This window comes from Scleropages formosus, chromosome 5 (genome assembly GCF_900964775.1).
Source record: "Scleropages formosus chromosome 5, fSclFor1.1, whole genome shotgun sequence".
In the NCBI taxonomy this organism is placed as follows: domain Eukaryota; kingdom Metazoa; phylum Chordata; class Actinopteri; order Osteoglossiformes; family Osteoglossidae; genus Scleropages; species Scleropages formosus.
Window position 1 is genome coordinate 10222148 of NC_041810.1, and position 26754 is coordinate 10248901.

Sequence of the window (26754 nt, forward strand, 5' to 3'; positions counted from 1 at the left end):
GTATTAATTTTTGGACAAAGAAAGAATCAAGGCGTCTTTCCTTACCCAAGCAGGGATTGTGATGTGAATCTCTTCATAAGGAGTTGTCTAGAACGATGGACACAAGTACAAGTAATGATGCGTCTCAATTAAAAACAGAAAACTCAGGTCTCAGCCTGTAATCTAAAGGTTATGTAAAGGGGTTGTCTCACCTCTGCCATGTACGTCTCATTAAAGTAACGACAGACTGGCCAAATGCGTGGATAAAGAGGAATGAAAATATCAATGCAGTAACTGATGATGATATGAAAGGGAGGAGATTTCAAAGTCAAGTAACCTTTGATGGATATACACCATGCAGTTAAATGAGTTATGGCCAGAAGAGGATCCTCTGCTCATTTGTCCTTTTGCTGCACTTGGAAAACTATTTCATACAGCACAGAAACAGCAGATGATTCACTGAATAATGTGGCAAACAAATAGCTTTCTTTGTAATCACTGCATTGCTCTCTGTCTTCCGATTGGCCTTAACTCACCCCTTACCATCCTGGACTCACTGTAACTAGGACAGAGGACCTATGTGTGACCAAAGCAGAAATGAAAGCCTAGTTGGTAGACACAATAGGTTATCTGCAGTACCAGGTGACAACTGAAATAATGTCACACCATGTACAACACACCGTAACGTACCCAGCTCGACTGGCTATGCCTTACGAAACACTGAAGAGAGAGGGACTCATGCTGAAACATGAGGGCAGAAGAAAAGTTCCTCTCCCTTGCCTTCTTCAAGCATGTGCTCCCTGCTGTCCAGTATTTCCATAATAACAACTAAAATTTACAGTAATGCAAAAACCCTCCTCACCTACAGGCTGCTCTGGTGATGGAAACATCTGAGTCCTCCAGGCTTCTTTCGTTCAAGGTGCCCATTCCTTCTTTGACTGACATCACAGCGACTATCATACCGTACGTGAATGGAGGGCAAAGGGATCACTACAACATTTGCTAACGCATTACCTTCAGCTGAAGGTGTTCATATTCAGCTAGTATTTAAATATAGATATTACTACTGTTCTATATTTCCCATGAGTTGTGGAAAGCACACTGTCTTTGGTGGACATGTGGCACATGCAATAAAGTGCTTGTTTGAGCAAAAGATGGTGACTATAAGGTGCCACCCGAAGAGCGGGTCCAAGAGCACGGAAGATCACGAAGCTGGGGCGACTCAGGACACAGTAGACCTTATGGAGGCACTGTGAAAGCAGGGTCACTGGAGAATCAACCTGCATTAGACTCCACTGGCCTGCAAGTGGAACCAAGGACCAGCACTCCAGAATCTGCCTCTGCATGCATGCCACCCATGGATAACTAGTGCCACTGAAGTCGCATCCTTCCCCTCTTCCAGAGTTGTCCCTACACTGAGGGTCAAAACCATTCCCTTTGACATTGACATGTCTGATGTATGAAGTTCCCCTGTGCAAGAAGAAGTGCTTTGGCTACTGGATCAATTTTCTTTTTTGCAAATTCTGCTGGAACACAAAATCACGGGTAGACAGAATGTTGAGGATTTGAGCAATGCCGGGGAACTGAGACACGTTTTGTACATCTTGGTCTTCCTCTTGTGTCTTTGTGTCAGCTTGGTCACAGAGTGACAAGGGTGCAGTGCAACCATCCCTGTGTCCATCTGCTTCTTGACCCAACTATCTGGCAGAAAAGTGAGCAGGTGCACCTGCACTAGACCCAATAGTCTAGCCACTGCACCCACTTTTTAACCTTTGAACCCTGAAAATACACTACATCTTGAAGCCAGCAGACAGATCCAAGCTGTTGAGTCATAATGATCAGTCCAGTCGAGCAGAACTGGCTTTTGAGGCAGTGTGTCCTAACCCATGTCTAGGAACTCTACTCTGGGCCCATGTATCCTTTCCAGCTGTGCTGATAATGACGTCGGTTTGACTGCAGAGATGCTTCCGTTCAAACCAAACGTCAGTCGAGATCTCATATCTTTATGAGGAAGATGCTACAGTCCATCCTCGATCTGGTGGATTTTGGATTTTACAGACCGTTGCAAAAACAGAAAAATAATAAATACTGAAAAAACCCCACTTTCAAGCAAAATATAAGGAAAATACAAATGATTAATTTTTAGCTTGTTTTGGAGATAATAACTTCATTAATGCATAGTATTTCAAACAATTTTGATACTGCATGTCAAAAAAGAGCCACTCAACCTATGTCTCCACTGTTAGTCTCGTGAAAGCGGCGAAGCAGCAGCTAGTCCCCATGTAGCGCATATTCTGATCAAGCTGTGTCCCACCCTTCTTTTATGGATAGGGAGTAAACACTCTGAGTTAATGCTATACGGTACAAATTTAAACAAGTCTGGTAAATAAAAGTGTTTTCATTTAATGTATTTTATTTTCTTTGCAATACTGTATTTGCTTTATTATCTGTGTACATATAAGTGAATATACTGTACTATATGTCAGTATTATATGTTCAGTATTTATATATGTACAGTAAGAATGTATGTTTCCGTTACAGTACTGTTTCATTTTATTAGACACATTATATGTTCATTACACATTATATTAGATTATAAAAGGGTTACTGTAGTACAATGTTGTAGTAAAATACATTACGCTTAACGTACACTTTTCTAGATTTTTGCCATATCTGGACACCGCCCCAACATAACCTGTAAAATCGAGGATGGACCGTAATAAAGAAATACTTATGTCACTGAACAGTAAATGTGCATACTGGCAGAAAAAACATGCGATCTAGGACTATACAAATTTATTGCACATTTATTAAAGGGAATTCGGTTCTAAAAAGTAAGGCACCTTTCATCTGCCCACTAGTCTTTGAAAGACCAGACAGATGTCAAAATATCTCACCTTCAGTTACATTTTTAATCTGCAATTTTATCAAACCTAATTCATTACGAGCTCAGTTGGAAGGAAGCAGTGTGTGCAGCACGGTGGGACCATGGATCGGGAAACACTGGCTGTGTGTACCTGCTCCATAGCAACAGCACATCTGTGATCTGATTGGATGCTGCCGGGCAACGTGGTTCGGAGGCCCCGGCAGAGTGACAGTCGGTGCCTGTGCCTAAATTCTGTGGTCCTTGACTGCTGTGTTCACGACTTTGTACCACTTCCTCCCTTGACCCACTGGTCTCCCTCCTGTACCTTTTACCGGGAGTGATGAAGGCAGTCGGTGAGACTCATATATATCAGACTTTGACGTGTGCTTCTGCGCTGTGACAGATGGTATCTTCCCCACCTTATGGCAGGTGACGAGAGATGTTAGCAGCAACAGCGAGACGTGAAACCAACCTCCGACTCCTGATTTCAACAACTCTTTCATGTTCCATGAGTGTTCATATTCATATACATGCTGATCCAGAAGACAAAGCACCCCGTTTTAGCAGAAGGTTCGATGTGATCTGGCTCTCTCTCTCCTTTTGGTGGTGTGTGGGAGCCGGGGCTGCTGCCCAGTCACCGAGGGACAATGTGATGTGAAGAGGAGGGTGTGGCACCACAAAGCCCACCCCTCAGCACTCCCCAGCAGCAATAAGCTCCCCGGTGGGCCTCTCTGCCAGCCGGTCCCTGTGCGCTTGCTCCGATGGCTCCTCTTCCTCCTCCTCGTAGAGCGTGTGGTGGATGGTGAGCAGGGGATGCGTAGGATTTCGGCTGAAGGGCCCAGCCTGACTCTCAGGGTCCGAGGGGGGTCCGAGGGGCTCGGGTGGGCAGGTTGTGGGCAGGCTAGCAGTGCTACCATTTAAAAAGGATGAAGCAGGGAGGGAGACCCCTGAGAACGGGGCAGGTTTGGGCTCAGAGATAGTCTCCTTTTTTTCTGTGGAACAGAAGAAGAAAAAGAAGAAGCATGAAGCTGTGTGAGTGCTCCACACTCTTCCAGTGAGCAGCGGCCATAGAAACATTAATTCACAGGTCCACGGCATCCTGTTTCCTCTGGGAAATGGTACAGGGCCATGGGGACTCCGACAACAAAAGCGTCAAAATAACTCTTTCCACCAGCCGTGCCCCTTAGCCGCATCTGAAGTGCACATCATAATCAGATACAGATCTGGATGGAGAGTAGCATTCCACTGTCGGCATCATTTATTATTATTATTATTATTTTTATTATTATTATTATCAAATGACAAATCTAGGCAGAACTCAGACAGATCAGGATTCTACCTGCAACAGAGGATGGCACGTGGACAACAGTGTGGGTTCCCTCCAGAAAGACAGTGTCAAGGGCACTGGGGTTGCTGGCCAGGGATTCTGTGTTGGAGGTCTCCGCCTTGGGCTTGCGCAGGGCTAGCATGTAGGGGTGGACGTCCAAGGAGAAATTGCCTTTGTGCTTCTTCTCCATGCCAACACCACTTAGATCAGTGGCTGATGGATACCGGAAGGATGTGAAGGTAACACAGTGTTAAATGCAGTACTAAATACCCACGATCATTCCGCTCATCGGTTCGTTCTTCACTAAGTCAATGCTGACTTCCTCCAGATGATTCTAGTAAAGAGACCCATCATGAGACCCCCCCACCCTGGCACGCACCTTTGGGAGTAGGGGGGTGCTGTGTGCTTTTGCTGTCCAGCAGGGGTGCGATGAACGTATCGGCCACCGTCTTGCGGCGCAGAGGCTTGGGCTTCTCCGGCTTGGTGCTGTTCTCCAGCCGCGCCAACATTAGAGGTTCCTGCTCATAAAGGAGAGCACTGGTGGGCCAAGGCAGGATACGGCAGGCTACCTGAACCCTTGCAACCACACACAGAAAGGCACTGGTTCCAGCTGCATCCCTCTGATATTTAAGCGTCCTTCTAATCTGAGACGAGAATTCTTAAGTTATTGTGTTTCAGCTCACATCATTATAGTCACTCATTACTTCTTATTGCACACTTAACGTGCAGTTAAATCTTACATTGATTATTACTTATGATGACTTTTGCTATTGTTTGCCTTCCGTGACCTGGCTGGGGGAGAAGCAGTAACCCGTATTTAGTGAGTAAGTGATTTTAATTCCAGAAACAGAGAGAAATTGTTTTAACACAGTTACTGCTGTTTATGAGACCACAGAGTTTAATCCAATTTGTACGTACCTTGAATGACTGCGGCAGAGGGTTCGAAGTGGGGATCCACTTTATCTTCTTACGGGGTCGTTTTATGACAAGTGGCTCGCTGGCTATTTCCCCCTCGCCCAGGACAGACGGGTCCAGGCTTGGGTCCATAGTCTGGATGCCAGAGTCTCGCACAGTGGGCGTGGCATCATGGTTCGACTGGGCCAGGGCAGCCAGGAGCTGGCGCACCACGTTGTCGTACATGAGGTCGCTCTCATTGGTGATGAAGTCAAGCCGGTTGAGGGACTTGATGTGGTCGCGGTTCTCATTGCAGAACATGGCCAGGATATTGATGTCGCAGAATTGGGACTTCTGCCAGCGCCGGCGCGTCTTGATGCCCACCTTGTGCAACTTGTCAAAGACAAAGTTGGACTTGCGCACCACAAACAGGTGCAGCAGGTTCACCAGGATGATGAGGTTCATGACGCATAGCAGGCCGATGTCCACGGCTGCCATGATACGCTGCAGCTGCACGGCTGGCAGCTTGCAGTTGACGCTGAGTCGCAGCCCCGGTGAGCTGCTCGTGTCAGGGGGCTCGCCAAGGGCGCAGGTGAACTCGTTCTGCCGCTGACGGGCATAGTAAACGCTCAGGTAGGTGATGGGGATGGAGCTCAGGCAGATGATTGCCAGGTGTCTGGCCAGATACAGCTTGGCCAGGAAGTTGCTCTGGCCTCGGCGCTCCAGGTACTTCTCAAAAAGGTTCTGCTCAGGGCTCTTCTCCTTCTCCGCATTCTCGATGATCTCCCGCCTCTCCCTCTCCGTGATGCCTGGCCCCTTAGACTGGATCTGCTTCTCGATTTTGGGTGCCCGGCCCTCGGCCGCCCGATGGTAGCAGTTGTCGATCTCATGCAGCAGAAAGTTGAGCTCAGATGTGAGGCGGGTGGAGGCCAGGAACTCCCACCCCAGGGCTGGGATGTACATGATGCCGGCGAAGGCGAGCAGGGCGTAGGGCAGGAACTTGTGCTCAAAGAGTGAGGGCCGTGAGGCCGGCTCCACCCCGGGTACAGCGTCCCGCAGCTCCGTCCAGCAGTATCCCCGTGCATACAGAGCTTGGTCACGCGTGAAGTTGTGCGGGGTGTAGCAGTAGATGGACTCCTCTGTGGAGACAACATGGAGAGTAGATGCTGTCAGGCGTGCAAGAAAACATGGCAAATAAGGGCCACAACATTCATAAATAAGTATCCTTGTAAGTATTTTTTTTTTGAAAAAAAAAAAAAGTCACCTTGGACGAAGGTATCTCAGTACTAAACACTAGTTAATAATCACGGTAAATTACTTCAAAGAAATGCCTCAACTCAATGAATACACGTATGTGTTCTGTGGAAGGGCAGCGCTGGTAAAAAGGAGAGGTGTCCTTTGCTGTGAAGTTTTTGCAGGAGGGCGAATGAGGCCCCCCAGTTATGGGCAGCTGGTTGTTGCTGCTATGCAGACATGCTGAGTCAGCATTTGCCCCAAACGCCCCTCCCCTTCTGATGGAGCTCCACACAATCTCTATACCGATCTCGCACACAAAAATCAGCACTGCATACTTAACCCTCTGCATGCCGTGTCCCTGAAGGGCACCTTAACTGGCGGCAGATACACATCAGCATGTGAAACGGTGTCACTGTGACGAACCACGTCTGGAGCTCAGTGTTCCTTGTCCCTGTGTGCCAAAACCATTAACTACACGATCATTTACTGCGCTGTGTGCAAGTGCCATTGTGCTGAGACAAGGATCACCATCCCTACTGAGGGCTTTCTGTGCACCCATATGGTATCAGTCACCCACCATCGTTAACCGCTCATCCAAGTCAGTGTGGTTCAGAGCCTATCCTTGAAGCACAGGGCTCAAGGCCAGTAAGGAGACACCTTGGGTAGGACACCAGTCCAACTACACACACGCTGTCACTTAAACGTACACACACTATGGGCAATTTGTAATCCACAGACTGAGCCAGATTCACACCCTCCCGCTGCACCATTGTGCCACCACCATACCAGTATGAGTGCAGGACGACCTTAATTCAACCCGTCTCCACAATATTTAGTTTCTTTCTACTGTTTGTGAACATGGCTGATTGATGACAAGGCGGAGAACAGCTGCAAATATTTATGGAATTGTCAATAAATGGCATTGAATGAGGAGGAGTGTAAAGAGTTATATCTCTATTTTTAGTCAAAGTTAGTTAAATTTTCAAGATTGCAGTTAAAAAAAATATTTAAAATGCTAGAATGAAAATATCTACAGTACATTCAAGAACAAAAACTATGAACAGACTTTGGATCTTAGCTGTGTTACAAAGTTCAGGAGCCAGCCACGCAAAAGCACATGTGATGTATGTAAGACCTGTTATTAATAACCAGTTGAGAGAGTTAAAATAAGGTATTCATCTAATGGACTACATTAATACATCTTGCATTTAAATATGTCTGCCTGTTCATTCAATAGTTAACCTTTATTTTCCTTCTCTTTTCACTTGCTAACATGTATTTTCAAACTTATTTATATTTTTGGTTAGTTATTTGCGTATGTATGAATACAGTATATTGTATGTTACTGTAACTAAAGTGAATTTCTGTCTGGGATTAATAAAATTTCATTCATTCATTCATTCAACACTCCAGTAAACCACTGCTGCAGCGAACAGCTTCATGTAGCCATACAGCCTCCTACATGTGTATTCACAGACGGTGGTCCAGTGCTCCCTGCTGACCTGCAAAGTTGCGTGTGAAGACAAGCGTCACCAGCAGGATGGGGATGATCACGGTGCCGATGGTGACCACGCGGTCAAAAGGCAGCTCCAGCTTCAGCTGGACCGTTAGGCCTGCCAGCCTCGCGCCCTTCTCATCCTGCGTGGACCCTGGCATAATCAGCTCCTTCAGCTTTTCTCCGGCAAGCAGAGCCGTGGCCATGTCCAGGTTCTGCTCAAGGACGTGCTGCATCCGGGCCCTGGGGGATCTGCCAACTTCTTGTGACCGCGAGCTGAGTAAGCCGGTGCCGTTGGCCCTGTGACCAGCCCCAGTTGGACTGACTGCTCTGCTTGCTACTCTGTTCTAAGGGTTTCCACAGCTGGCAGCTTTTTGGACTGTGTTATGTATATCTGTGTGGATACAACTCTGTGTGTGTGTGTGTGTGTGTGTGTGTGTGTGTGTGTGTTTACATGGCTTTCCGCCAGCCTACACGAACATGTTTGGTCCCCCTGGTCCAGTGTGCCATTCCTGCAAAGGATGAAGAATTAATTTTAGTTTATTTTACCTTGTCAGTTTTTTTCAAAAACATGTGCACAACTAATAAACATATTTTACATTTTACACAGATTAAGTCTCCATTTATGTCATCTGTATTCTACTGACCACTAATTCTTGGCTTTGTGGTGCTTTTGAACCAAGTTATTTGGGAACACATAGCAGCTACCAGTCCTCAGCTTCAAACCAAAAGCAGAAAGTCAGAAGGTCAGATATGTGACCTTGGTTACGCTGTAATCCCCACTGTTCTCCACATTCCCACCAGGACCAATGATCCCTGGCCAAGACAGAGCAAGTTGCCACAGGTCAACGTAGTGTTCACTGACTACAAGAAGGTTAAAGCAGATGTACCCTGATATGTAGAAGCACACCTGGTTACCCCTACAGCCCAGCAAGAGTGCTGTGCTCCTCCACCTCTAGCTGCTTGGTGATCTCAAAAGTGTCCAGAATCAAAAGTCTAAAGGTTCTCGGTTATGTCTCTGAAGTGGTGGAACAAGCTCCTTTTGTTCCTCAGAGCTGTTGAATCCCTACCAGCATTTCAGAAGGGTCTCAAACTCATTTTTTTCAGAGCCATTTCTCTTCAGATTTCAAAACTGTTCTACAAACATACACCACACCATCTGCCGTGTGCACCTTTCAAACTCAGTTTGTTATGAAGTTACTTGTGTGATATGTGAAAGTAAAAAATATGGTATTGGACAAACTTACTGTGCTTCAACAACCATCTACAGCTCTTCATCTGCTGGCGAAATGTATTTTGTTTACTTTTAGTTGCATGTTTCTTTGGCCAGCTAAATGAATACATGCAACTGTGACCAATCAGTACTCATGAGTGACTTTTACTGCTAGGGGCATAACAGAAGGAGAAAGTCATTTATAGAAAAATTTCATAAGCAACAAGTCATCCTCAAAAGACCTCAAGCCAGAGTTTGATTAATCACATAAGAATTCACACATTTGTCAAGTAAGTGTTCACTTAATATCTATCATAAAACTTTACTAAAAGTATTAAGTGTTGTGGGAGGTTTTGAGACAGAGGTATGGCTGCATGGGCAGGATGAAGGCACCCAACAGCCAGTTGCCAAACAAGAAAATGACCTTTATTTTTTAAACAAAAGAAACTTGGAAAATGGGGAAACATAAAAAAGTAAGGGAACCCCCCCCCAAAAAAAAGCCCTCCTGCTCCCTCCCAGCAGTCTCCAAGATCTCCCCCCAAGCTCTCTCCTGGAGTCCTCAGACCAGCTGCCTTTAAAGTCCCAGCCAACTGCACCTTAAGTAGTGGCAGTTGGTCCTCATTATGACCTTGCACAAGGCAGCAGTGGGCAGTGGGAGTTTCTTGTGTTTGACAAACATTTATGTTAAACTGCTTTGACTTCCTTCCGCCTTCTCTTGAGCGATGCCAAACTTTACTGGGATACTCAGTGTTCTTACTGAAGTAAGAACTGTAAAAATAAATAGAGTTTTAACATATGGCGCAGACCTTGAAGCTGAGATGACCAAAAACCCAAGATGGAAAAATTCCCCATCTCATTACTTTTTCACTGACATTCTCCGTTTCAATGCACATCTGTTGTGTAAGAGCATGCACTGCTTTCTTCCATCAAGTGGTGGGAGGAACAGGTCCCAGCGAGAGCATTTAGCTCATCGACCCACCACACAGCAGCAGCAGCAGCAGCACTAACAACACAGCCCGCTCTGACCGCAGAGTCCCAAACACAACTCTAAAATGGCAATGGAAACTAGAAGTGGTCAACGGAAGTATGTGAGGACGCCAGCTAGGAGAAACACACATGGTCCCCTGGGTTCCCTCCGGCTTCTTAATTATGCATGGATTTCCCGTCTGACACTCCTCCCTAGGGTTATGAAAGGGGGGGGGGGGGGGATCACTGCACGGTTTCCATTTGTTTGAAGAGGAACCTATTCCGAAGCCCACAAGCATCTTGAACGAAGCAATGCGATGGTGGAATTACGAGCAGTGTCACTGTAATCACACTCTCAGGTCAACCCCAAGATCTAACTGTAAAAGTTGTTCTAGTGCAGATTCAGCTTCATCCCCTCCTGGCTAACAGGTCAAAAAGTAAACAAAGATTTGTCATTGAAATGAATCACAGCGCATATGCAGCATCAACAGACTGTTTCACTGGAGGACAGAAAAGGGGTGTCAAGCTCTGTGCACTACTCTAATACAATATTGTGCTCCTTTCCTTCTTCAAAGTCCCTTACAAATGCTGCGTGTCTGATGGTAGCACGCTTTTCCATGTACCCTGGTATTCAAGCAACTACCCATCACACCACTCTAGAGACTTGCTGTGGGAGTGGGGAGCCAGACAGCATTCTCATCACAGGCCATAACTCATATGTTCCATGCAACCCCTCTCAAAGCACACATTCCAGTGACTACCAAGTGAAGGTGATTAAGTACAAATGTAAAAGGTATTTTTATATATGACAATCACACCGACATATTTTGTATTTGTATTAAAAAAATATTTCTAGCTTTAAATGTGACATTTTCAGACATTCATTCCTTAGCAATAACTACATGTCAAATGCAAGGTCACGGAGGTCCAGAGTGTCTCCAAGAAGCATAGCGTGAGAGAGAGGGGCCTGTGTCTTTCGCTGTCCGAGGCACACGGATCCTGTGCTGTTAGAGGCAGAGTTACTGATACAGTAAAAATTACCCAGGGGTACAAATGGGTAAGTAGCTTAACATTTTAAGCCACTTTAGAGAAAAGTGTCACCTGAATGAATAGTAGTAACAGTAGTAATCCACTGCTTTAAAAAGGTAATTTGTTGCTGAAAAATCCTGTTTTTGTAACTCAAAGATATAATAACCATTAGAATTAATGGTAAAACTTATGTTCCTGAGGTCCAAGACCAACACCTATTTTATATAAACGTCACAAAGTAATAAAATAGTTATCTTAATAGTTGAAATTAATTATAACACAACACAAGGCAGTTTCCTTTCTTTAATTACTCTACAATACTGTATAGCTGACCCTAAGTGTGTAGCTCTGTTCCAAAACAACTGGCAGAATAAGATATGCTACTGTATAGAATAAGAAGCCCGTTGTGTGAAAAAAGTGCATATGTATTTTCATTTTTTCTCTGTATGGGACCCTGTTGTATGAGGGATGAATATACTTACTTTTTTGTTTACTGTTGTCCCTCTGCTGGTATTTGCTCAGTGGATACTTTCCGATAGCTGTGATCAGCCCAAACCTAATACTAATTTTTGTCGATAAAAGCACTCCAGGAAAAAAGGAATAATAAATGTCAAATACATAAAGACATATATGGATACTGTTGAAGACCCTGAATTTTGAGAGTCGGTCTGTTTTTATGGGGTGTCTGCAAGTGTTGACCTTGAGCACAGCAGCACTGATCTTACCTAGAATGTATGAGAGCACTGATGTGTATGAGGATATGTATGATCCATGAATATTCATGTTTAGAAGTGAAAGTTCATAAATATGGGTAATTAACAGCTGATCTTGACTTTGCCAGTAGAGACCTCCACTTTGACGGACAGAACGGTGTCCTTAATGTCCCCTGGGTGCAAAGATTTTGATAACTTATGCATTCTGGGACCTTTTGAAATAAACTAAAATGATCAATATGTACACGTTAGCTACATGTTCGAGTCTGCGGTCACGGTCAGTACATGCCACGTGCTGTAATAGACGCATTACAGAATTATTTTGCATGAATTCATTTATAAAGCGGCTCTCCGTGTTGGACTGCACACATAGACAGTTCCAACAGTTTACCCGCTCCTGGGTGATTTTTACTGGAGTAATACAGGTTAAGTGTCCCTCTCAAGGGCACAGCTCCAGGCACCACGCCACCTGCTGGCGCTGCCTTATCCAGCGGATGCGCCCTATAGCGAGCGCTGCACCACCGTGCACAGTGAGAAGCGCAACAAGCAGCACAATGCGGTAAAACGATGTAAATGCACAGGTGCAGGTAGAGTAGAGAGCGAGGTAAGGTACCTACCCGTCGCAGAACACAGCACGTGCTCGTGCCGCTCACCGCTGCTGGTTGCCCTCGGCTTCAGGGCTCGCGGAAGAGCGCGGGAGAGGAGCGGTCAGGCGCGCGCATCCATGCCCTGTCCGCGGCCTCCTGCGGTGCGCGCTCTCCGCCGCTGAGGGACAGTCCCTGCGAGCAGCGCAAGCCCGTCGCCACATCCACCGCTCGCTCGCGACAGTTAATCTGCAGTGCGGGCGAGCGACGCGTACCCGACTGCTCCTCCTCCTCCTCCTCCTCCTCCTCCTCTTTCCGCAAATCAAAGAAGCCGTAGTGCGGGCGGGAAGGCGCTCGCCATCCCTGTCGACGCCGCAAATAATGACCGCATCTTACCGTTCCGTTTATACGGTGCCGGTCGGAGTGACCGGCAGTGAGTTGCGGGACGGGCGCTGTCCAGCGTTTCAGCAGGAGAGCGTCAGCGCGGCTCTGCGCGCGCGCGCACGCACGCACGCACGCACACACGCACACAGAGGGGCGACCATGGCGTCTCGACATTCTCCGGGGACACAGTCAGTGCAGGAAGACGCCCGAAAGCGCGCGGTCTCTTCTGCTGCCACTCCTGCGTTTATAATTTCGCGCGTTTTGGTGACCAGCAGCTGCAGTTCGGGTATCGACTACTGTGGATGCGTCCTGTGAAAACTCACATGTCAAAGTGCTGACAGAAAAGGTTTTTGATGTACGCTTGCTTTTAATTTTTTTTTTTTTTTCCAAAAATCCACCAGTTAACACTGGATTTCTGAAAGGTCAAAGGGTCAGAAAAACTCCTAGGGTCACACCATTTAGCCCTAGAGCTTGGATCAATTGTTGCTATGCTATGGCCAGGGCAAAAAGCAGAAAGAAAATACAAAGTATATTGTGTTGGTATATCTGAATGTGCCAGGCAAATATTAACATTTCTCACAGAAATGGCAAATCTGAAGTCAGCCTTTAATTTTAAATTAAAAGAGTTTGACTTCATTGTGAAAACGGTTGGCTCGGAAAATTGAGATCTGCTGGGCAGTCCTGCAGGCTTGGGTGGTTGGACACCGAGAGGTTAGTTCTTGCTTTCATCTCCAACATGCTGGACACTGCAAATCAGTCCAGCAGCCTGCTTGCATCATCTCCCCCTTTCAACTGGACAAAAATGTGGCAGCCAAGAAAGTCATAAATTAGCACATGAAAGCCCAAAACTACGAAACTACGCAATTATTTCAGCGTTTTTATATAACATGTGCTCCCCGGGCATTGATTTTTACTATGATTTGATTATATTTTACTACCTTTCTACCATGGTGGTAAAGGTAGAAATTAGTAGGAAATATAATAATACAAATAATAATAATATAAACTGGTTATGGACACAAGGAGTCATAATCCTTTTTTGAAATGTTTTCACTAACCATATGAAATCTACTTCATATATTTAATCTTGCACCCTCAGAATAATATCATACGCAGAGATATTGATAGATTGCTCATCCCGAGGCTCATGCATCAACAGTTTGACTGTAATGCTTCACACAAGGAAGTCAGAATATGTCCCATATAGGGATGATTCTATACACCTGTTTCAGGTGGGAACAGCCATGCTCAGAGTAAACAACAGCACATGACTAACTGATGAACAAACACATATGCATATGTTTTAACTCTTCGTTAATAACACAGATACGTGTAGCGAGAAGGCCGTGCCCCTTCATTTCCTCAACTTTTCTACCGAAGATGCGGTGACCCTACTACAGGTAAAGGGAGAAACAATGCACATTTCATAAGCTTCATATTTCATTCATTAGGTATACATACATACATCTGTTAAACTTTGATTAATATTTCCATCTGTATTGTTTTCGTTCGTTTTGCTGTAAGAAGGGATGTGTGTACCAAGCTTATGTGACATGCAAACAGGCCCTTTTTAATAATGCTAGAGGTCCCAGCAGGAGACAATTTCCATGTGTCTGTGGGCTGGTCATGGTGAAGGGAGTGAACTTTGATCCTGGTCTCTCCACCAGCCCAGAGGGAGGGTTCTGTGCAGCTGTATTGTCAGTGCTGGAAAAAGAGCTCCTCTCCTCCCAGCCTCTTGGAATCATGGCCTGCTGCTGCAGCCCAGGCTGAGAACCACTCACATGGTTCGAACACGAGGTTCGCCTAAATTTCACAGTCAATAAGCAAAGTATGACATGAGGAATATCAGAGCCCAACTACTAGAATATTTTCAAGAATTCTGCAGATTGTTTTTAGCTTTGGTTGTGGCATTTATTTTGCAGTGGCAATTAAACGCATGCATGATCTTTAAAACTCTAAATATGGGTCTTTGTGATCCAGTCAGATGCCTGCAACTAGATATTTTTCATGCCGTGTCTGTCCTGTAAAAGGACCCTGACTAGGGATGCTACCTTTGCAATGATACATGTTTGATACAAGCACTGTTGGACAAGCCGTGCCAGGTTGACACTTCAGTGTAAATAATTTTGTCTCAATGGAACATTTCATATTACTGCGAGAAAATGACCTAGGTTTGTATGAAGCATTTGCATTTACAATGCAAAGTAAGAACACAAGTTCGTCACACTAATAAGAATGAATAGTTATTAGTAATACTTATATAAGTGATAGAATACTATTTGTAATAGTTATTTGTATACATTATTTGTAAAGCCATCTACACGTCACATTCCTGTACTTTGATTCTTCAGTTTTTTTTCTTTGAAAAAAATGGTAATTTGCCCTCTGTATATCAGTCCTTCCTTAACACAGGGTCATTTCATGATGTGGAGCTTCTATGTTCTCACTTTGCAGGTATGGGTTTCCTTCCACAGTTCAGGTCAACTGGGGACTCTAAGTTGCTTGTGTGTGTGTGTGTGTGTGTGCGCACGAAAGAGAGGGATGGTACATGTAACTATTAAGGTCGAGAAATGTCCAACACACAAAATCATTCTAAGTTCAATAACTACAGCAAAAATGCACAAAACTCAAACTTTTTATAAGCACAAATGTGTACTCCTTATGTGGAAAGCAAGCTGTGGGCTTTTTTTTCTTATACCAGCTCTATCATCTTAAAAACTAAAATAACTGTTTCCACTAAAGCACCAATTTTCTTTGCCACATGATGGCTGTATTTGACTTCTTTTAAATTGTAAAGGTGGGGGTGCGGTGGTGCACCGGGTTTAGCTGGGTCCTGCTCTCTGGTGGGTCTGGGATGTGAGGCCTGCTTGGGGTGCCTTGCAATGGACTGCTGTCCTGTCCTGGGTGTGTCCCCTCCCCCTCCAGCCTTACGCCCTGTGTTGCCGGGTTTGTTACTCATTTTCTGCTTCTGCAAAACACAGCTTATCAATGCCTTACAAAGCACTTCATTGAGATGCTTGCATAGATGTTGCAAAGAAAAATGCCAGGAACCTTGAGGAATCTCCTGGAGCTTTTCCAGACCACTAACCCAGAGCTACTTCAGTTCCTGGCTTGAGATGCCATGTTCAGGATATTTTCCCGCAGTTGTTTAATGGTTCAGTGAACAGAAAGTAGGTCAGTCTAAAGTTCAGGCTGGAAGCCTGGTGTGCAGATCAGAATAAACATCCTAAGAGCGACGTGGGGCAGAAATCAGCAGAACAACTGATGCAAGTTTTCCTTTGACATGGCGACCATTTTGGGGTTGTATACGCTTGGATTAATTGTTGCTATTGTTGTCTTAGCTCTTTTAATGCTTCTCACGTCTGAGCCGCTTAGGGAGTATATACATAAATGGAATGAAATGAAGCCAATCCCAGGACTGCAAGGTGCCTACCCCATTGTAGGAAATGCTCTCCGCTTCAAAACTAACGCAGGAGGTAAGGGATGTTAGCCTAGTCTTGTAAAGCGATAAAGCTAAAGTTATGATGGAAACGTTTTGCTGAATAGCACAAGTGGACATTTGACCTTTTGTGGTGGTTTTCTTAATGTATGTGTTTACAAATCTGGAGGGTTTTCACGGAGACTGGGTTCCGATGGTTTGCTCCGCTTTCCGTCCGATCTTTTTGTTGCTCGTGTTTAACTGCTCTCTTTTCAGAATTCTTCAATCAGGTGATTGAAGGTACGAATGAGTTCAGGCATTTACCGTTGGCTAAAGTCTGGGTTGGGCCAATGCCGTTTGTCGTCCTTTTTCATGCAGAAACCATCGAGGTAAGTGCAGTGCATCTACACATGTGCTCTGGAAAACTTTGATGATTTGAAAAAAAAAAAAATCACTCACACACACATTTTCAGAACCGCTTGTCCCATATGGGGTCGCGGGGAACCGGAGCCTACCCGGCAACACAGGGCGTAAGGCCGGAGGGGGAGGGGACACACCCAGGACAGGACGCCAGTCCATCGCAAGGCACCCCAAGCAGGACTCGAACCCCAGCCCCACTGGAAAGCAGGACCTGGTCCAACCCACTGCGCCCCCACAAAAAAAAAAATCACTTAAAATCATTTAGTGTTTGGGTTAAATGAATCGGCGACGTAAATACTGACCGAGGTGCAAAATAATGAGAAACTGTGTGTTGAAGAACAAACGTACTATGTGGCCTTCTTTAATGTTTTGTGAATATATTACATAGAGTTGTTTGTCCAGCAAGTGCACATTTCCTTCCCAGACGGTGTTGAACAATCCCAGACATATGGACAAAGCATACAGTTACAAATTCCTGCACCCTTGGCTCGGCACAGGTCTGCTCACCAGGTTCGTTCAACAGATACCTTATATGTGTATTCTCAGTGAGATACGAAAAGTCAGATACCCATCCAGAGCAGGGTCCTGACAAGGACAGAAGGTTTATGGAAGTGAACAAGTGAGCAATAGAAGTTACAGAGCTGCGATATTGGAAGCCTGAAGTATATGGTAAATCTATGCTTCCTTAGACAAACAAGTAATTCATTTCATTTGAGGAAATGAATACGCATCCTAATAAAAATCATTTTACATGGGATGTAACCGTAAAGTGTATTATTGAAGAAACTGCAATATTTATTTCAAAGTCCCTGAATGACCCTACAGATCATCAGGGTCATCACAGATCATTTCACTGACAACTATGCATGAACTTGATTTAAAATAATTTTTAGTGATAGTGCTGACTGCTAAACCCTTGAACACCATTTCCAGATGGGATCAAAAATCTAGTGCTGGACAGTTTACAGTCCTGGGTGAAAATGACAACTTAAAGTATGATGTCTAGCAATGGTGTGGTATCATGGACATCAGGCCCTGGGTGGTGGAGTCAAACTAAACTAGAAACTGGCAATGACAACTGGTGCCTTTTCCTTGCTTTCATACAGCACAGGTGACAAATGGCGTAGACGGCGAAAGATGCTAACACCTACGTTCCACTTCTCCATCCTGACCGAGTTCCTTGAGGTAATGAATGAGCAAGCGAAGATCTTAATAGAGAAATTAGAGAAGCAAGTCGGCCATGGTCCCTTTGACTGCTTTAGTTACATCACGCTTTGTGCCCTGGATATTATATGTGGTGAGTATTAGTGCTTCTCAATCACAAAGACCATTAATGAATACACTAAGGATACAGTCCCCTGAAACACATGTCTTTAGACAGTGGGAGGAAACCAGAGCACCTGAAGGAAACTAACATGGAGAGAATATGTAAACTCCACATAGACTTAGGTGGATTTAACCCCATGCCTGAACAGCCCAGGCACTGTGAGGCATCAGCGCTACCCACTGTGCCACCATGCTGACCTTGACAATAAATCAGCTAATAAGTTGAAACAAAAGTACTAAATAGATGGAGAAGAAAGAAACAAAGTGTAATACATCAGCATAAATGTGAAATGCCAGGAAAATCGGGATATATTATGAATATACATTTGAAAAACAATATGAAACTTTGAAAAGTCTTTATTGCAACAGAAATGAACAGGATTTACTATAGTTGTGAAAATAGAAAATGACAATCAATGTACATTTATTAATTTAGCAGACGTACACGCACACACACACACACACACACACACACACACACACACACACAGTGTCTGAAACTGCTTGTCCCAATTGGGGTCGCGGTGAGCCAGAGCCTAACCTGGCAACACAGGGTGTTGGGGGAACACAGCCAGGATGGGACACCAGTCCATCACAAGGCAACCCAAGCAGGGCTTGAACCCCAGACCCACCAGAGAGCAGGCTGAAAGGGGCTTCCAATGGATACTATGTAGTATTATTAGCCCACACCACCTTATTCATCAAGGTGACTTACACGGCTACAATGGGTCACTCATCCATACATCAGTGGAACTCACTCTCTCTGTGTCACTCACACACTCTGGGGGAACCAGAACAGCATGTCTTTGGACTGTGGGAGGAAACCCACGGAGCCACAAGGAGAACATGCAAACTCCATACAGCCTGAAGGGGATCGAACCCACATCCTCTCGCACCACCCAGGTGCTGTGAGACAGAATAATTGAAGAATTTAGCTAACCATTCTGTTAATGTAATATGATCTACATGTTTCTTTCCAGAAACTGCAATGGGCAAGAAGATCTATGCACAAGATAATTCAGACTCGGAGTACGTACGAAGCGTGTATAAGTAAGTGATTCACATTAATGGGTTTCTTTTAGACAGGTTTAGAAACATTAGTCTTGTCACAGCTCCAGATATTATAGTTCTCATATGTTGCATACATAAATATAAATGCTCTTGTCAATTATTTAACTCATGGTTTAAGACAGCCAGCTCTCAATTTATTGTACCAGTTTCCTTTCTTCAGTTTCCTTAACGTAAGGACAGCTGGGTGGCACAGCGAGTAGCACTGCTGTCTCACAGTGCTTGGGTGGTGTGAGAGGACATGGGTTTGATTTCCCCCTCAGTCTGCATGGAGTTTACATGTTCTCCATGTGGCTGCGTGGGTTTCCTCCCACAGTCCAAAGACATGCTGCTCAGGTTCACCCATAGCGTGTGAATGAGAGAGAGAGAGTGTGTGTGTTCCACTGATGTATGGATGAGTGACCCATTGTAAATAGTGTATCTAGCAGTGTAAGTCACTGTGGTGAATAAGGTGTGTTGGATGATAACACTACATAGAGTTCATTGGAAGTTGCTGTAGTGAAAAGTGTCTGCTAAATAAATAAATAAATGTAACTGAACTGAATGGACCATTGAGCTTAGTATTCCAGGTAACATGGGCAATTTCTGTTCATTCAACAACGGAGGAGGGGGGAAAAAAAGGCTCAGAGTTGGTAATCATGTAATGGTTCTATGATGTAGTCTTTATAGAAGACAAGTTACTTTAAGAGACCTGCAATATTATGTTTACTACTATTCAACAAGAGGGGTGTGGTGGTGCAGTGGGTTAGACCTGGTCCTGCTCTCTAGTAGGTCTGGGGTTCGAGTCCCGCTTGGGGTGCCTTGTGGTGGACTGGTGTCCTGTCCTGGGTGTGTCCCCTCTCCCTCCGGCCTTGCGCCCTGAGTTGCTGGATAGGCTCTAGTTCCCCGCGACCCTGTATGGGGCAAGTGGTTCAGAAGGTGTGTGTGTGTATACTATTCAATATTTGATAAGTAAAATACACATAAAACATCCCTGTTGTGTGGAATAACTGGTGACACTTTGCTAGTCATTACAAAAGGTTCAGATGCCATTTTTTTTTTTTAAAAAAATATGCAATAATGTTTTTCTATTTATTTTGCAGGATGAGTGACATCATAACTCGTAGGCAGAGGACCCCATGGTTTTGGCCTGACTTTATCTATAACTTGCTCAGGGAGGGAAAGGAGCACAAAAGGAATCTGAAGGTTCTTCATTTGTTCACGGAGAGTGTAAGTGAAAAGCACAATTATTTTGCCCAAAATCCATAGTGTTATAGTCTAAAACCTAAGAAAAATAATCTCATATTTCCCATGTTACCATCACCTGGGAAAAAAATGGAAAAATTGAGTAACTTGTAAAGAACGAAGTATTAATTCTACAGGTGATTCGTGAGAGAGCAGAGCAGCTAAGCAACAGTGACTCTGACAGTGAGACTGACCAAGGTAGAACGAAGAGAAGGGCCTTCCTGGACATGCTCCTTCAAGCCACTGATGATGATGGGAATTATCTGAATCAAAATGATATTCAAGAGGAGGTGGACACCTTCATGTTTGAGGTATTACAACCAGTAACTGGAGTTTTTAAAAACTAAATTTCAGCAGAGAAGTATGTGACCAGGCCCTGCTTGCATCCAATGTTGTATAAATCCCTACTAAAGTTCACAAACCCAGCACCGTTACATCTCGAGCTCTGTTGACCAAAGATGTTCCATCAAGGGTGGTCAACACTGTCAATGTGGACTGGGAGGTGAGGAGCTCTTTTGCCAGCACCAACAGTACAGCTACCCAGGACCCTCCCTCTGGGTTGGGGAATAAACCAGGATCAAAAGAAGTCTAGTTCTTGAAAAGTTATTTCATGGTACCATGTTCCAGAACTCAAAAATCATAAATGAACTTTCGTATTGTTTTCTGAGATATACGTCACTTTGGAGAAAGTGTCTGCTAAATGAAAAATAATTAAATTGAATTTGTAATTCAATAATAATAATAACAATACACACACACACATTTTCAGAACCCCTTGTCCCATACGGGGTCACGGGGAACCGGAGCCTACCTGGCAACTCAGGGTGTAAGGCTGGAGGGGACACACCCAGGACGGGACGCCAGTCCGTCGCAAGGCACCCCAAGCGGGACTTGAACCCCAGACCCACCGGAGAGCAGGACTGTGGTCCAACCCACTGCGCCACCACGCCCCCCATAATAATGATAAATAACCACATATTATGGGCTGTAGTTTCATTTTAGAAAAGTATGCAGAGTAACAAGGTACTGAGTGAACACTGAGAAATGAAATATCTTCAACTTTCTGCAGGAGTATTCTCTCAAAGGTATACACATTAGCGATCAGAATGTTTGGGAGATCATTTGGGCCACAAATTTCAACCTGCCTTCGTTGACCTGTTAGTAGAAATAGAGAGAATGTGAACTGTGTCTTTGGACTGTATTCACCAAAAAATGCTATAATTAAAAAATAAAAGACTGCTTCTTCACACTGACCATGGGTTTGAGGTCTATGCCCTGATGGCAAAATTCTTTTGGTTGTGCCGGTGGCTGTTTTAATATTTTCTGATACCTTAGATTTATCTGCTTCTTTACCCATTTATACAGCTGTGTAATTTCACCGAAGCAATTCAGGGTAAGTATCTTGCTCAAGGGTACTACAGCAGTACATGAGATTTGAACCAGCACCCTTCAGATCTAAAAACAGTGGCTTTAACCACTGCAGCACCTATACTGTAACATAAAAGGTACATAATATTGGATAAAACTGGATACTCAAAAACAATGTTTTCTGATGTATCTCTCTCATTTTTAAGGGTCATGACACCACAGCAGCATCTATAAACTGGGCCCTTCACTTGCTGGGTTCTTACCCAGATGTGCAGAGAAAAGCCCAGCAGGAGCTCCATGAGGTGTTTGGTAAACATGAAATTATTTGTCAAGAAGTCAAGAAGGCAAACCTGTATTTTAGATATCAACAGCAGATCTGTGTATTTGTAAGCGTTATGGCAGGAGTGAATTGAGAAACTAATTCTTCAATTTCACCCAGTCTGTTAAATGATTATTTATATTCCTTTTTAATGTGAAGAATGTTTGTGATGCAGTATGTTCTGCAAAATACAGGTTCCTCACAGAGGCCAGTGAACACAGATGACCTGAGGAGGTTACGCTACCTGGAGTGCATCATCAAGGAGTCTCTGCGGCTCTTCCCTTCGGTGCCCTTGTTTGCACGTCAGCTATGTGAAGACTGTCACATCAGTACGTGGAAATAGACAAGCACTGGGCTTGAGGACTAAAAAAAGATCCTCTCAGTTTGTTTTTACCTCAGTAAGACTGCATGTGTCAGGTTTTCTCTATTTTTACTCTCGCCACAGAATCAGAAATTTATTTTAGAAAGAAATTACTCACTCACTTTCATTAACTGCCAGGTGGGATTCCATCACTCAAAACCAAAGATTGCAGATATACACACAGAAAAAACACTCCAATACAGAGTTCATGTTAAGAGTTAAAATGCTGCAGTTGGCTCATATTTAGGATGTTTTGTTAATGGCTCAGGAGGAAGAGTTTTCCCCTCTTCTGAAGATTTATAGTTGTCCTCATCTGTGATATTTATTCTATACTGGATCTATTTTCAGATGGCTTCAAAGTTCCCAAGGGAGTCAATGCAATCATCATACCATATGCCTTGCATCGCGATCCACGTTACTTTCCTGATCCTGAGGCATTTTGTCCAGAACGCTTCCTCCCCCAGAATTCGGCCGGTCGACCTCCCTACGCATTTATTCCCTTTTCTGCAGGACTGAGAAACTGCATTGGTGTGTAGAGGCTTAACTCAGTTTCCTTACCTCTTCATTTTAACAGTCACAGTGGGTTGAACTCTTGTTCGGTTCACACTGAAGTGATCTACATGTTAGGGTATGGGTTAGGGTTATCTACAAATTAGAGTGGGCCAGACCTCAGCCTGGTCGCACCCGATCCCCAAGAGCAGCAGCTGTACCTGGGAAGAGCTTGGTAACAAGACACTGAGCACCAGGTGCAGCCAATTAATCAGTAGAGACCTTAATAAAAAGCTGCACAGATGTTGGTGTGAAGGCTCTGGTGCTGAGACTCTGTGCCCCTTCTAAGTTTAGATTTTGCCTTCCTAGTGCTCAGTTTCATCGAGTTATTAGAATCCCTTTTGCTATTGTATTTCTCTTAGCTTTATTTTGCTGTTAATAGTAGAAGGAATGAAAATTGCAGTACAGCTACTGACTACTACTCCTATCCCAGTCACTCCCCAAACCTTGCATGCCCTTGTGTGCGACATAAATACACAAGATTTAACAAACTAACCCTACTAATATTATAGAAGAAATGTGACATTAAACCTTAGATAATAATGTGTGTGTCTTGTATGGTTTTATTTCAGTGAGAGATTTTACTCAAAAGTCACTTACTGCTTTACCACACCATTGCCCTGTTTGACTGGTTCCATGGCATGCACTTGCCATCAGACACAACTGACTGGCTCAAAGAAGAAACAAAATTTCTATCTATAAAAGCTTTGTTCCATCCACGGTGAAAAGTACTGAAATAAGCTTCTCATAGACGCAAAATACAAAGTGGCTCATCTGTGAATTTTTTCTGTGGGCAGGTCAGCGCTACGCCATGATGGAGGAGAAGGTCATTCTGGCATCAATTTTGCGTCACTTCCACATAGAAGCTTGTCAGAAGAGGGAGGACCTGAGACCCCTGGGTGACCTCATATTGCGGCCAGAGAAGGGCATCTGGATCAAGCTACAGAACAGAGTGTGATCAATATTAACATCAAATTTTCTAAACTTGTTTTTGCTGCAAAACACCCTTGATTTATTAAAAAACATAATCTCTGTATGTCCATATTCTTGTTAATGCATGCACTGCTTGTTAACCTAGCGTATTGTAATAAGGCATCTCATGTACTTTTTCACTAATTATATTTGCCAGTATTAGTTTTACAAACTCTGCTGGAATTAAAACAATCAAGCAGCTTTTGCAGGTTGAAAATAAAAAGCCAAGCTATTAGCATAAAAATGTTTCTAATATTTTTCCTCCTGAATAGGGCAGCATACTTCAGTGCTAACCCCTATGCGGTGTCTTTGGAAATTATATGCTGCCAGAGGGCATGCAGGATTTTGATTAAATCTGCATTAATAATGTTCTTCAAATTCTTTGTTTGTGAAAGATACTAAGCCTTCATTGTCAGCTGTGGGAAAACATAGTGGAAACTGTATTTTAAGCCTCTGAGAAATTTGGCGTGCCAGAGCCAGCAGTGGTGACCCCTGAAATTGGTCAGTTTAATGACAACACTGTCATATGTTTACTGTAGCTGGATTCAAGAGAAAAGAGAAAACATTGAGGGTGTAAAGTTTAAAATCCCTGTTTGTCAGAACACAAGTCTCAGACTGTGTGCTCCCAACAAGTCCAAAGTCCTTCCTCTGATAATGCCTGTTTTGACTTGTGAAAAGGAAGGTTTATTATCCTACAGCGTGAGCTCAGTAAAAAACATCTTTATTGAGACTGTTAAACAGAAACAGCATTGAGAGTTTGCTTATCTTACATATCCTTTTTAATTAAACCTGACACTTTTAATGAGGAAAGTTGTTTTTGCTGTTATGATTTGCGGTGTGTTTGTAACTAATTAGTGTTCTGTGTCTTATTGTACCAGTTCTAAGTAATTAATGTACTGGTATTTGCTTCGAGCTCTATGTGATCAGATAACAGCCAAAGAATGAACTAAAATAACCAGGTCTTAAACACTGAAACTTAATGTGAAATCTGGAGCGCAGAGTGTGGGAGGAGCCACCTTGATGTGGTGGAGGGGTTTGAGTGCCTGAATGATCTCAGGAGCTATGGTGCCTGGGGCTATATGCCCCTGGTAGGGTATCCTGTGGCAAACAGGTCCTGGGTAACAGGCGAGACAAAGCGCGGTTCAAAACCACCTTATGATGACCATTAAATCAAGGTTCTCGTTTACCCCGCCTGGTATGGGGTTACTGGGGCCCCACCCTGGAGCCAGTCCTGGGGGGCGGGGCTCGCATGCGAGTGCCTGGTGGCCAGGTCTACGCCCACAGGGGCTGGCCGGGCTCAGCCCGAAGCCAAGACATGGAGCCGCTCTTCAATGGGCTCACCACCTGCCGGAGAGGCCGTAAGGGGCTGGTGCGTTGTGATTTGGGCGGTGGTCGGGGCCGAGTGCCCAGCCGACCCAAACCTCGGGCGCCAACTCTGGCTTTTGGGACTTGGAATGTCACCTCACTGGTGGGGAAGGAGCCTGAGCTAGTGCGGGAGGTTGAGAGATACCGTCTAGATATAGTCGGGCTCACTTCCACTCACAGCTTGGGTTCTGGAACCACTCTTCTCGACCAGGGATGGACTCGCCACTATTCTGGTGTCGCCCAGGGTGAAAGGCGGCGGACAGGTGTGGGCTTATTAATAGCCCCCCAGTTCAGCCGCCATGTGTTGGAGTCTACCCCGGTGAATGAGAGGGTCATCTCCCTACACCTTCGGGTCAGGGAACGGTCTCTCACTGTCGTTTGTGCTTATGTGCCTAGTGGCAGTGCAGAGTACCCGGCCTTTTTAGAGGACCTGGGGGGCGTGCTGGAAACTGAGGATGTCCTCGGGCGGTGGAAGGAGTACTTTGAGGATCTCCTCAATCCCTCCGACACGCCTTCCGTAGAGGAAGCTGAGGCTGGGGACTCGGAGGGGGACTCGTCCATTACCTTGGCTGAAGTTGCTGAGGTAGTCAAAAAACTCCTCGGTGGCAAGGCTCCGGGGGTGGATGAGATCCGCCCCGAGTTTCTCAAGTCTCTGGATGCTGTGGGGCTGTCTTGGCTGACACGCCTCTGCAGCATCGCGTGGAGCTCAGGAACGGTGCCTCTGGACTGGCAGACCGGGGTGGTGGTCCCTCTTTTTAAGAAGGGAGACCGGAGATTGTGTTCCAACTATAGGGGGATCACACTCCGTAGCCACCCTGGGAAACTCTATGCCGAGGTACTGGAGGGGAGAATCCGACCGATAGTCGAACCTCGGATTCAGGAGGAGCAATGCGGTTTTCGCCCTGGCCGTGGAACACTGGACCAGCTCTATACCCTCACTAGGGTGTTGGAGGGTTCATGGGAGTTTGCCCAACCAGTCCATATGTGTTTAGTGGATCTGGAGAAGGCATTCGACCGTGTCCCTCGTGGCATCCTGTGGGAGGTACTTTGGGATTATGAGGTTCAGGGCTCGCTGCTACGGGCTGTTCCTTCCCTGTATGACCGGAGCAGGAGCTTGGTTCGCATTGCCGGCAGTAAGTCAGACCTGTTCCCGGTGCATGTTGGACTCCTCCAGGGCTGCCCTTTGTCACCGATTCTGTTCATTATCTTCATGGACAGAATTTCTAGGCGCAGCCAGGGAACGGAGGGTGTCTGTTTTGGTGGCCGCGAGATCTCATCTCTGCTTTTTGCGGACGATATGGTCCTGTTGGCTTCATCAGATCAAGACTTGCAGCGTGCACTGGGGAGGTTTGCAGCCGAGTGCGAAGCGGCGGGGATGAGAATCAGCACCTCCAAATCCGAGGCCATGGTTCTCAGTCGGAAAAAGGTGGATTGCCCCCTCCAGGTTAGGGGGGAGTTGCTCCCTCAAGCGGAGGAGTTTAAGTATCTCGGGGTCTTGTTCACGAGTGAGGGAAAAATGGAGCGGCAGGTTGACAGATGGATCGGTGTGGCATCCGCAGTAATGTGGTCATTGTACCGGTCTGTTGTGGTGAAGAAGGAGCTGAGTCGTAAGGCGAAGCTCTCAATTTACCGGTCGATCTATGTTCCTACCCTCACCTATGGTCATGAACTTTGGATC

At 45.1% G+C, this 26754-nt stretch overlaps 2 protein-coding genes across 2 annotated transcripts; one reads left to right on the forward strand and one right to left on the reverse strand.

The window, feature by feature from the left end:
- Nucleotides 1-3440: 3440 nt before the first annotated feature.
- On the reverse strand, nt 3441-8125 carry panx2 (pannexin 2). The gene is made up of 5 exons (XM_018746716.2): nt 7805-8125; nt 5091-6205; nt 4552-4690; nt 4185-4385; nt 3441-3837 (listed from the first exon to the last, which is right to left on the reverse strand). Exons 1-5 carry the CDS (start codon nt 8031-8033, stop codon nt 3536-3538), a joined length of 1986 nt encoding a protein of 661 aa, XP_018602232.1. The 5' UTR covers nt 8034-8125; the 3' UTR covers nt 3441-3535.
- Nucleotides 8126-15599: 7474 nt separating this feature from the next.
- On the forward strand, nt 15600-24499 carry cyp4v2b (cytochrome P450, family 4, subfamily V, member 2b). The gene is made up of 11 exons (XM_018746694.2): nt 15600-16162; nt 16381-16493; nt 16949-17034; nt 17631-17821; nt 18831-18900; nt 20001-20127; nt 20280-20453; nt 21717-21819; nt 22024-22158; nt 22539-22718; nt 23537-24499. Exons 1-11 carry the CDS (start codon nt 15970-15972, stop codon nt 23695-23697), a joined length of 1533 nt encoding a protein of 510 aa, XP_018602210.1. The 5' UTR covers nt 15600-15969; the 3' UTR covers nt 23698-24499.
- Nucleotides 24500-26754: the final 2255 nt, after the last annotated feature.

Bases quoted from the DNA above. Each gene is read 5' to 3' on its own strand.
- panx2 (XM_018746716.2), bottom strand. From the start codon at position 8,033: ATGCAGCACGTCCTTGAGCAGAACCTGGACATGGCCACGGCTCTGCTT. The intron at 6,206-7,804 runs GTCAGCAGGGAG...TTGTCTCCACAG, and splicing joins CTTCACACGCAACTTTGCAG to AGGAGTCCATCTACTGCTAC. The intron at 4,386-4,551 runs GTGCGTGCCAGG...GGTATCCATCAG, and splicing joins GCACCCCCCTACTCCCAAAG to CCACTGATCTAAGTGGTGTT.
- cyp4v2b (XM_018746694.2), top strand. From the start codon at position 15,970: ATGGCGACCATTTTGGGGTTGTATACGCTTGGATTAATTGTTGCTATT. The intron at 16,163-16,380 runs GTAAGGGATGTT...CTCTCTTTTCAG, and splicing joins CTTCAAAACTAACGCAGGAG to AATTCTTCAATCAGGTGATT. The intron at 22,159-22,538 runs GTACGTGGAAAT...ATCTATTTTCAG, and splicing joins ATGTGAAGACTGTCACATCA to ATGGCTTCAAAGTTCCCAAG.